The 12,156-nt window shown below is 43.5% G+C and overlaps 1 protein-coding gene across 4 annotated transcripts in view; it reads left to right on the top strand.

The window, feature by feature from the left end:
- LOC147673925 (death-associated protein kinase 2-like) overlaps positions 1–12,156 on the top strand; it is a 682,889-nt gene that overhangs the window by 363,692 nt on the left and 307,041 nt on the right. For 3 of the 4 annotated variants that reach the window (XM_086945018.1, XM_086945016.1, XM_086945017.1), the window contains one exon: positions 874–933. The exons of the other annotated variant lie outside the window; for it this stretch is intronic. In XM_086945018.1, the coding sequence (XP_086801144.1) occupies positions 877–933 (57 nt within the window). In that variant the 5' untranslated portion in view covers positions 874–876. The remainder of the gene's footprint in view (positions 1–873; positions 934–12,156) is intronic. 4 annotated transcript variants of the gene reach the window in all.

Genomic DNA, 12,156 nt, shown 5'->3' with positions numbered 1-12,156 from the left:
TTTATGTAAATTGGTCACCTACACTTTTTGAATATCTTGTAAGCCTGACCGGATTCTATTAATGGGTGGGTTGGCAAACCTAGAACCTTCTGGTAGGGACCTATTGATGAATCCCCTGATGATGATGAACGTCTGGTATTTTGCAAATTCCGGTCTTGGTTAGGCATGGCACTTGATGTGATAAGACAGGTGTTTGTTCATGTTTTTACTTGGACTCTCCCAGTTAATTTCAGTGGATAATTATTTACTATTGATGTTGAGCACTTCTGGTCATCTCTTTTGTATCCGAGAAGTGCAAAGTCCTGGAGCTCGTATCTTTTCAAACTTATTTTTTAAGCTTCTCTAGCTTTGTGGATCCCGCTAAGCTGCAAAAAAGGAGCTCTGCCGCCTACTGGGATCATTCCTATTGATGTACCTCTCATTTCTTTGCCTGACTCAGGGCACGGTTTCAGCAGCATGAAAGGATATGACACATTCGACTAATGACAGATACTGTGTTTCCTGTGGTCACTCAATGCTATAGAGTCATGAGTGACAGACATGATGGCAAATCCATGTGTCTGCAAACCGGATCGCCTAAAGTGAAACCACCCTTCCCGGGAAGCCAATTCAGTTGAAACTTCTTTGTATAGTGTGAAGTACTTCGAATTAAGTGCACTTCGAAGGCCTTTTGCCTCAGTTCGACCAATCCTCCCTCACGTTTATATATTGATTGTGGACGTAGGGAAGGCTCGTTTTCCTCTAAGGTTGGTCTTTGCAATTAAAGACGCTTACTTCTTCCATGTGGTTTGCATGTTTGGAATTTATTGTATGTTTTGACATAGAAACTAAACTTTAACTTTTTAAGCTAACCTTTAACTTTTATAATTCCAGCCAATGGCAGAGTGTGTCAATGCCAATGTTGGGGCAGGAGGCCCTACCGGAGTTTTTGAGGTGAGAGATGCTACCATAGGGAGCTTCACTGTGAGAGAATCAATTCACGGTGGCTGGGCTCTGCGGGTCTCTTTTGATTAAAGGTGTGGAATCTTGCCTGCTTGCAATAAAAATGTTCGACTTTGCTTGCTGTCCATGCTTGCTGGAGTCACAATCACTTCTTGGGTTCTGTTTGGGATTGTGCAGCTTTGCTGGGCCACTTGTACAATTCTGGCAAAAATGTAATATAAACTCATTATGCTTGTTATATCAAAGCAGAAAAACAGTTCTTGAAGCGCCATCTTATGCAGGGCTGTACATATCTCAACAGAAAAGGGCCTTTCCCTGAATTTGGGGTCTTTTCTGCACTCTTGCTAGTATTGCACCATTGCATTGAGTTCCCTGAGAAAGTAATTTTCCTGATACGTACAGATATCTCATACTGCTGATGAGCAGAGGAATCATAGTAACACTGGAGACCCCTAATTGTTTATTGATAGATCTAGGTATGGTGCATTTGCAAACACCACATAACAACCAAAAGGTGGTGAATCATGGCATAGACTAAACCATCAAGGTCTTGCTGCATGTGCAGCCAGCAGCCAGGAGTAACTGGTGATTGACCAACAATGTATGTATGTATGTATGTATAGGCATTTATATAGCTCACTACTTACCCGTAGGGTCCCAAGGCGCTTCGACCACTGCGAAACCCTTCCTGGCTTCCCTGAGAGATGGTCCCTTAATGGGTATCTCCAGGGTGAGACCAGGCATCCCCGGCGGTCTGGTGGGGCCGTTAGTGAAGATGAGGCAAGCTAATGCCCAGAGTTGCCGAGTGTGATCGCTGATCAGAGTGGGCACCGAGGCGAGAGAATTATCGAGTCCGCTGACCCTGGTCCAGAAACCTGCCGCGCCGGGAATCGAACCCTGGTCCCGGGCCGTCCTCTGTGGTTGGTGTTTGTACTAATTGACCATTAGATTGGAATTCCAGAGGAAAGAGCTTCGAGCATGATAGGTTCTGCCTCTCTCTTTAAAAGTGTGGAAGGTGGTAATCTAAACTTGTGTAGATTGTGCTCAAATGTGTGGTGTAAACCCAGGGGAGGGAATCTAAGCTTGGGCAATCTGGTGCCTTGTGGACTAGGCACAACCTTTTAAAATGAATACTCTGCCTCATGGGGAGTCTGCAAGGGTCTTGAAAAGGTTCAAACCTGGGTCGCATGTAGACTGTAGACAGGATTTTTGTGCTGAATGGGTTCTGAATTAGACAAATGGCCATGCCTAAGTACAGAAAAGTGTCAATAATCAAAGAAGTAGATGATTGCATTTATTATGACTAATCAAAGAGTTTGTTGAAGGAACACAAACATCTTCGGATGGGTCTTTGTATGATAATACCCAGTGCTTAATTTGTAAAAAAAAAAAAAAGTGGCAGGGCCCCCATCAGGAGGCCACTGCAGCTTGCACCACACATTGTCTCTGCCAGGACTGCCAATGATAATACCAGCACAACTACTAACCATCACACTCCTACAAATGTGATAGTTCAGACTATTCTGCGCCCCCTAAAGTAATAACAATGGCTTGTTCGGTAGCTATAAGTCATTTTTAATGTATATCGAAATATTGAACTACTGTTAATGTGATTTTCTGAAAATCAGATGAAGAGCCCCCCGGGGGGTACAATAAATGAAGGGCCAGAATAACGAGAGAGCTGCTCCGGACGGGTAAAGTGAATGTCCAGGCAGATTTAAACTGGGGTAAGCGGACCTTACTTCCAGCTTGCCATACATGCACCCGTGGTTATACTTTCAATTTGTATGCCCTTGACAATCCTTAATTTCTTTAATTTAGATTGGCAGCTCCGCCATTTCACCGTTCCTTCACTGATCAATATAAATCTGTCTGGACATTCACTTTCCCATCAGGTGTGTCGTACGCGTAATTCCAGCCCTTCATGTATTGTTCTCCACTTACATGTACTCTCACTATGCCATTTTATCCAATTTAGATTATAGGGTACCGTCCTGACAGAAACAGGGCTCCCACCTTATCTAGTAACTATAGTACCCTATAGGGTGCTAGTGTATAGGTCAGTTACCTTTTCATTCTGGTTTTTAAAAAAAACAGTTTATCCCTTAATTGGATCATAAAATTCTCACTGGCACTAGTTACCTTACAGTATTTTCAGAATATGAAAACAGTATGCCACACGCTTGGTTGACACCTGATCACATGTGTGCATGGATTGATTGGTTGTTGCCTTTCCCTAACTCTCAATCACTGTTAATCAATTTTAATTTATTTTCTCCTTTTTTTCTGGTCATCTGACCTTGTGTCTCCTTCTCCTCTCTCCTCCTCTTTCCATTTCATCTCCTTCTCTCTCTCCTCTTTACATTTCATCTTGCTTACATGCCTTTTTGCGTCTCAGGCTTGTTCAATTATGTCCTGATGATGATCCCCATATTTTAGGGTGGGATCGGAACGTCGTTGTTAAATAGTACAATGCCTATTGAAATTGCACTGTAAATAAGTTATGAAAGCATTGGTACTACAAACCGTTTAGTGACATGATCTGCTTATTACTTCTATAGTCACAAAAAAATGTCTGAGCTTTGAAATTCTAGATTCTTCTTCTGCTGTTCTCCACTTCATTATTTTTTGTGTGTTATATTATTTAATAAACACAAGTATATCTCCATTTGGATTTTCTGACTTAGAATTAATTTTTACTTTCGTGGTTTATGCTTCTTAGTATTCTGCCATAAGGGACCTCTTGTTCCTTTGTAAATACCAATAATGGCAGAGCATGGGTGTCCTGGCCATGAGCATGGCATCATCAGCATATAATAATGCTGGGGTAGGAGAATTTGCCATTTTGGCACATCCTTGGTAGCGGTGGAAAATTGGGAGTTAAGATCACTGATATAGATAGTAAAAAACTTGGGTGCCAGAATGCACCCTTGCTGCACCCCGTTGGCTAAAGCGAAGGCATCAGATAAATCACCAGCCTGTCCATATCGCTCCCTGGCCCCCAGATACTCTTGTAAAGAGTATAAAAAGGCGACTAGGGAAACATCCACCGAAAGGTTAATAAGCATCATCAGAGGCAGTCCGGTCTTGCAGAAACACCGCACAATCATACCCTGTGGAGAAGTGTGGCTCAATGGTTAGAGCGGCAGACCCTGATGCAGAGGTCTAGCCCTGGACCAGGGTTCAATTCCCTGCCTCGGTGGGACTTGGGCTCAAAAATTCCACGGACCTGATAATTCTCGCCTTGGGGCCTATTCCAATCATGGAGTCCCACTCTGCAACTCTGGGCAATAGCTTGCTTAATCTCCACAACGACCCCCACAATGCTAAGGATGCCTGTCCTCCACCTTGGGGGTGCCCAGGAGTGGACGCCTCACAGGGAAAGCCAGGATGGGTTCCACAGTGGTATTCGTACAAGTGCCTTGAGACCCTTGCGGGTGAGTAGTGCGCTATACAAGTATCAATTTACATTTACATTTACCCTCCATCTTCAAATAGCACGACTTTGAAAGAGTTCACATGGCTGGCCATTTATCATTTTTAAACAAATACTACTGAAACTTGTCTAACAAAGACAATACAAAAAGTGCCTAGGAAATCATTTACTAAGACTTAGTTGGAGTTTCTTGAACGGGGCACCAAACTCTCCCTCAGAAAGTCCTCCTATAAATTGAGCAAAAATGTGTGCTTCCTTTCTAACGAGTGAGGTTTGTTCGATTTTGGATACATATTTAAATAGGCTTTTGAATAGATAAGGCATGTCCTCTATTGGTCTGAAAAACCTCTCAACCTGATAAGCAGATGAGACCTGGAGGTGACAAACCAGGGACCTTTGGCTACCACGCCCATGGGGCAGGAGGACATGTTTTGTAATTGCAGAAAGACCCCATGGCTGAAGGCAATGCACACTCCCTATTACCTAGTTATATTACCTACTTTTGAGGAGGGTATGATGGTAAGCCTGTAGGCACCCCCACAATGGCTGCATCGCAGTGAACTTGAGAGAGGCAACTTCGGGTTCATTGTTAGCAAAAAACGTAGGGGTTTTACAAATGACCTTTGTGTTAGTATATAGGGCAATATAAACAAGCATCAGCAAAAAAACAGAAGCCTTCTTGGCTTAGGCAATGTTTGATTTGCTTTGTCGTGGTTTTGGTAAATCTTTATTGACGGGGGAGCTGGCAGGCACTTGCTACTAAAAAACAAACATTGGCTAAAAACAAAAATTATTTGGTCTAAAAAAGCATTGCTTATGCCATAATAGTCCCGGGCACTCAAAGGAACTATTTTTTTGTGTGGTTCTGTTCTTTGAGAAAGAGCAACATTTTCCCAAAATTACGAGAAAATAAAGGAACATGATGTGCTTGTTTTGTCATGGTTTAGCTAAAACAGTATTGTGGTGCGAGCTGCCATCTGCTTGACATAAATAAAAAAATTAAAAAAAATTGGTTAGAAGCAAAAATGTTTTGGTCTCAAAAAACATATACTGCTCTTATAGCCCTGGGCAATGAAGTGAACAGCTTTGTGTGGGGATGTGCTCCCTGTGAAAGAACGGATTGCAATCGCTTACATTTAAGTAAGTCAATGGCTGATGTTAACTGCCCCGTTGCCCCATGCGGTGTACTGTGGTTGGCGGAATTAAAATGCGAATGACACACCAATAGATCAGAGAATGATGATGGCTCATTTTTGTAAAATCAAACGTTCATGTCTAATGACAGATCAAAAATATTTAAATGGGACATCATGGTGTGTTTGGGTCATCCTCGTTTCATCCATTGATGACTATGCTAATGTTAGCCAGTACACCTTAAAAGCTGAGACAGTTTGTGCAAACCTCCTAACTCACTCGGTCACTGTGGTTAATATTCTCCTGACCAGCTTCTTCCTCACACAATATCTTTTCTTCATGCATTATCATAAACTTCGCTATTTGAAACAGTTTGTAAAAAAAAACCACAACAATAGGTTTGAGTAAGTGTTCGATAAACAACCGCTCTCAGAGACATAGAGGCCTTAGAGAGCTTGTGGCACATTGAAGTCAGGCTGGGTCAGAGGCACAAGTATTAATGCATATTTCTCCAGAATTCCATAGTGTGGGAGTTCCAACTCATCTCATTATCAGAGATACAACAACATGTTGAAGCCGAGGTGGCCAATAAGCATGCATGGAACAAGGGATCTTACTGGCAATAAAGGCCTGCTTTCAGCAGATCTAAAGCTTGTGAAGTACTACTGTTCCAGTGGCCAATCAGAATGCGGCTTACACAGCTTTATCTGCATCTTAGCTTTTCAAGGAGCCCACTGTTATGTAGCACTTTGCCTGGCAAGTGCATTCGTCAAACGCACACAATTTATGCAAGCATTGTATTTTTTATCAAATGCCTCGGACTGTTTTTTTCTAACCCATTGATATCCCCAGCGAGAATGTTTCAATCAGTTCAGTAGCATGCTCTAGGGGGCATTAACTTTAGGGTGATTGCTCAGCACTCTCACTTTGTGGGAAGAAATTATCTCATGATAATGCTTTCTATAATGTTCATGAATGCTGCTCCAATGGGGGTTTCTTACTATTTAATTGCTGCCGGTGCTCTGCTTTGCCGCTGGTGTTGGGGTTGAGGAGCATGAGTTCTGTGCACAGAGGATGGAATTGGCTTCCTTCCAAGGGCTGCAGCAGCACTGAAAGCTTCAGACTATGTGCTTTGCATCTCAATGAAAAACAATAATTTGTGTGTGTGTCTGTGGCCTTCGATTCATGATTTCAGCTGTTTTCAAATATACCTGCCATTTGAGATGCTTGTCACTCACCATAAAGCAGCTGCTGTAAGGTAACCCTCTTGTACAGTGGCTGGTTTGAGGGATGGAGTCTCCTGTTCATTCCTCCTGGGTGTCATTGTGTGGCAGGGGCATTCACGGTGCGCACACCTGAATACGGAGACTCTTGCATCTGTTGGGAGGAGAATGTTCTTTCGAGGGTTCCCAAATATACATTATGCATCTGTGTAGGGAATCCCTTTTGCAGTGTGTTTTAAACTGTGATTTGTAAGTCTATGTTCAAAAACCGCAGCCCTTGTCAAGAGAGACCCTCATTTCCAGACAGGTCGGTGCTTCTAAAAGGTGCTTTTCATAGGCTCCAATCTGTTTAGAAAGCAGGAGCTTACTCTGTGTCAGGGACACTGGAATTATGTACCCATGGAGGATTACATTATGTACAGTGTTGACTAAATTATGCGGCATTATGCTCTAGATGAATGTATTACAATTGTATATTAACATATGTATTATATACCCTGGTACAGAAAGGATCCCTGAGTAAAATATTTTTATACACTGTACAATATTCATTCATGTTAAAATAAAAAGAGTAAATTCGCATACTTCTTGTGATGAAAGGTGTGTTTTTTTACCCTGGGAATCCCAAGTATGTTTTAGTTTATTTTTACTTTCAGATTTATTTTGTATCCACACTGAAGGCCTCTGGAAGCAAATTTGTCCAATAAGAAACTGTCCAGCAGAATAATGTACCACACATATGTCTGATGTAAGTGTCTCATTAGGAGGTACTCCAAATCAGATCCCCTGACCCACGGTTGATACAGCACTTTGGGTGCTTACGAAGATGTGGGAAAGTGCTATAGAAATGCTGCAATATAGAACAGTACTAAAAGACAACGGGAAGAAAAAAGTATCAGAATGTTCTGAACTCGGAGTGCCCTGTTAAAGTAACTGCTGCTTTGGAAAAGAGCCAGTAGTGCAGTATGAATGTGCATAGATTTTGAACCAAAGAGGGAATTCTAATGTATTTTTTTACCTGTTTGAATTACATTTAAAACTGCTTGTATTTATTTCATGCTGTAGACAGGAGTTCTTACACAGGCTGTTTGGCTGCATTGACTGTCTGACCATATTTTACATATTTTTTTAGTATTGGCATCTGAATAGTGCTTAATTTGAGCTGGTAGATTCCTAGGCTCGGCACTTACTTGTCAACACCTACACTTATGACAGTCTGCCACGTGGTGGCGCTATGTGTCGCATTTAGCGATGAGCTCAGCAACAGTTGTTTATTATTTCTAATGTCTAATACCTGCCGCCCGGGCCTGGAACAGTGTGCATTGTCACACTTCTTGGAGCCTGACTGTTTAATTGTGCTGCCACTGTCATTGGTATCGCTGGGAGGGACAAAGGGTGATTTAAGCTGCAGCGGCCTCCTGACGATGGCCCTGGGACTTATTTTTATTATGCTTTGTTACAATTTAAGCACTGGTGAATACAGCAATCAACAGCTAAAGGGTGACCAGCTCACAATTCCTCAAGTGCCTAGTTCTGCCTTGCACACCCGTGCATTGTCTGTTTGCTTGTTTTTGATTCGTTTGGGCTATAAACACATTTTGTGTTGCAATATGCAAATTATGCTGCAGGTGGTGTATTATGTAAACAGGGGGGGAAATCCATAAATGCGCTGAACAGGTGCACGGGCAATATTTCAGAATCGCATCATTTAGTAGTCCAGCAAAAAACGAGCTAATTTCTTCCTGTCAATTGAATCCGCTGATAGCTACAACTTTGTTACTATTTGCAGAAAAAAAAAATTCTGACTGAGTCACTAGCCCACTTGCCAATGTTAAAAAACCTTTACAGCTGAAGCACGTGAGATACAATGGGAAAACAACTTAATAACCAGTTTAGGATGTGCAAAATATTTGTTACTCCTAGGCTTGCACTGGGGAAGTTTTTTATCTGGCAAATTAACTGGGTCAGTCGGCTGACAGGGCTCTGGTCTCACCTTAAAGGTAGAGGTAACATTACTGCTTCAAGGGTAAGTACTCTAACATTCCAGGGCTGACTGTCTTCTTTTAGTGTCTTCCCTCAGGTGCTCTGTGCCTTCATTGTTACCACATTTCTGATCCACCTTCACGTGCTTAACATTCTTTTCCTGCTAATTTCTGGGTTCGGCTGATTTAATTATTCTGGCCATTGTCTTTGGCATCTTCATGTTCACCGGCTGCTCTTGTCTCCATACTCTAATAGCCATAATAATGATAGGGACATAATTTATGTAGCACCTGGAGCACGCCTCATGAAACCAGGCATTCACTCCAGGCAAGTAAATGATGAAAGCTAACATGCGATGGATCCTGTTTCTACAGTCTGCCTGGCCCCAAGGCCGATCTGTTGATGTTGGTTTCATTTATAGCGGCCAAATCTTCTACGGGCTCGGCGAGTGAGAACTCGGTGTATTGCACTGTAGTGTGGCGTTTGTAGAGCTCTCAGCCTCTAACACTATGAGTAGCAAGCTACCGCACGTGGCGTGGCATGCGAAGTGTGTTATCTTTGCTTTGAGCCTATGAGGGAAATATTTCCTTGTCATGTATGTATGACGTCAGTCGTGGCGTGGTCATCGTGTTATGGGGCGCATCCCTTGGCGAGGTGATGCTATATAAAACTTTTTTTTAAAAAAAAATAGATTGCTATAGTTTGTGGTATGCTGGCAGCTCTGGTTGGTGCTGCAGGTTTCTTTATTGTGTTAGTGTTTTTTTTTCTTTTCTTTTCTCAATCTGATTTCCTTTGCTGGCTGTGACCAAATTTCTTCCCGTCCGAGTCATTACGGATTCCGGGGGGTTCGGGGGTCTGCTGGAGGGAGGGCACTCCAGTCTCTATTGAATGAAGTTCACACCTCTCAGGCATTGATGTGGCGAGTTAGACCTTGAGGGCCAGAATTATTTATTGGATCAACGCTAGAACGCGCCTACGGGTGTGCAGACACACTGCTTTGAAGACTGTACATTAAATTCATGCGAAGATTAGTGGCACTATGCCTGCATCTGAGACGTGCAGACACACGGCAGTGAACTCAAGTGAAGGTTCAGGACAAGCTTCTGCCTCGGAGATGTACAAAGTACATTAGACTCTGCCTTTGAGGGGTGCAGACACACTGCATTAGACTCTGATGAAGGTTTGCAAGAAACTCCCTGCCTCTGAGGGGTGCAGACATACTGAATTATCCTCTGGTGAAGGTTCACTTGAAACTCCCTCCCTCTGAGGTGTGCAGAAACACTGCATTAGAATCGGGTGAAGGTTTGCATGAAACTCTCTGCCTTTGAGGGGTGCAGACACACTGCAGTAGACTCTGGTGAAGGTTCGCTTGAAACTCCCTGCCTCTGATGATGATGATATGGGGCTTATTAAGCGCTCGAATGCCGAGGCGTCTTGGCGCTGGTGTGAGTATAAAGGAACTGAGACACGCTGAATCTACTCAGGTGTAAACAGCCGCGTTTTCAAGGTTTTCCTAAAAAACAATAGATTGGATTGCAGTCTCAGAGCCACTGGCAGTTTGTTCCACAGTTTTGCTGCACAGTATGAGAAGGACCCCCCCCCATCTGGCTCTTCGAAAGTTGGGGATACAGATCAGGCCAAGACTAGTAGATCGAAGGTTTTGCGCGGGGGTGTAGAGCCTAAACATTTCCTGGCTGCCATCTGAGTCGCCTCCGTAGCGTGCCTAATGCTCCAAACAGAGCGCCTTGAATTCTATTCTCTGCTGAATAGGGAGCCAGTGTAATGCCCTTATTCCCTCTGACGCAGGATGGCCCTTGGGAAGGTTTAAAAGTAAACATGCCGCAGCATTCTGTAACAATTTCAGTTTCTTTATCTGGGTTTTGTCAATACCCAAGAATAGCGACTTGCAGTAATCCAGTTTGGACAAAAAGAGGGCAGCCATTACTGTCTTCTGTAATTTGAGAAGGATAAAGGGAAAAATTTTACAGAGTCTTTAACAGAAAGAAACTGGACAACGTTATACTATTAACCTGCACCGACTTATTAAGCTTGACGTAAAAAATGACTCCAAAATTCCTGACCCTCCCGACGGGGCGGGGACATTCACCCACCTCCGGCAGCCACCAGGAATTGTTCCACTGTAACATTCCCTTACCAAACTCGATCACCTCCGTCTTTTCTGTGTTGATTTTCAAAACACTTAAGCTCATCCAGTTCATGATGTCCTTTAGACAGCTATGGAAACTGGCAGCTGTGATCTCAGGCTTGTCCGATAGGGATATCACCAATTGTGAATCCTCCGTGTAGGACACAAATGTGAAACCGTGCTTCCTGACGAGTCTTGCTAGTAGTGTTAAATAGACATTGAACAACATTGAGGGGTGCAGACACACTGCATTAGACTCGGGTGAAGGTTTGCATGAAACTCCCTGCCTTTGAGGGGTGCAGACACACTGCAGTAGACTCTGGTGAAGGTTTGCAAGAAACTCTCTGAGGGGTGCAGACACATGGTGCAGAAACACTGCATTAGACTCTGGTGAAGGTTCAGAAGAAACTCTGCCTACGAGGGGTGCAGACACACTGCATTCTGGGGAAGGTTCAGACAAAACTTCCCGCCTCTCAGGGGTGCAGACACATTGCATTAGACTCTGGTGAAGGTTTGCAAGAAACTCAAAGCCTCTGAGGGGTGCAGACACATGGTGCAGAAACACTGCATTAGTCTCAGGTGAAGGTTTGCCTGACACCCTCTGCATTTGAGGGGGGCAGATACACTGCAGTAGACTCTAGTGAAGGTTTGCAAGAAACTCCCTGCCTCTGAGGGATGCAGACACACTGCATTAGACTATGATAAAGGTTTGCAAGAACCTCCCTGCCTCTAAGGGGTGCAGACACAATGCATTAGACTCAGGCGAAGGTTTGTAAGAAACTCCCTGCCTCTGAGGGGTGCAGAATCACTGCAGTAGACTCTGGGGAATGCTCACAGGAAACTCCTTGCCTCTGAGGGGTGCAGACACACTGCATTAGACTCTGGTGAAGGTTCACAAGAAAATCTCTGCCTCTGTTGGGTGCAGACACACTGCAGTAGACTCTGAGGAATGTTTGCACAAAACTTCCAGCCTCTGAGGGGTGGAGACACACTACGTTAAACCTGGGTGAAGGATTGCTTGAAACTCCCTGTCTCTGAGGGATGCAGACACACTGCATTAGACTCAGGTGAAGGTTCGCATGAAACTCACTGCCTCTGAGGGGTGCAGACACATGGTGTATTTGTATTTTGTATTTGTTTATTGCACAGTTAATAAAAACTCACAATTTTACACAAAAATTAAAAATAGAAATTAAAAGTAGAAACACTGCATTAGACTCAGGTGAAGGTTCGCAAGAAACTCTGCCTTTGAGGGGGGCAGACACTCCATTTTGGGGAAGGTTCGGACAAAA

Source organism: Lissotriton vulgaris, chromosome 12 (genome assembly GCF_964263255.1).
Source record: "Lissotriton vulgaris chromosome 12, aLisVul1.2, whole genome shotgun sequence".
Taxonomy (NCBI): domain Eukaryota; kingdom Metazoa; phylum Chordata; class Amphibia; order Caudata; family Salamandridae; genus Lissotriton; species Lissotriton vulgaris.
Note: the sequence above shows the minus strand (reverse complement) of the source record. Positions and strands in the feature narration are given on the sequence as shown.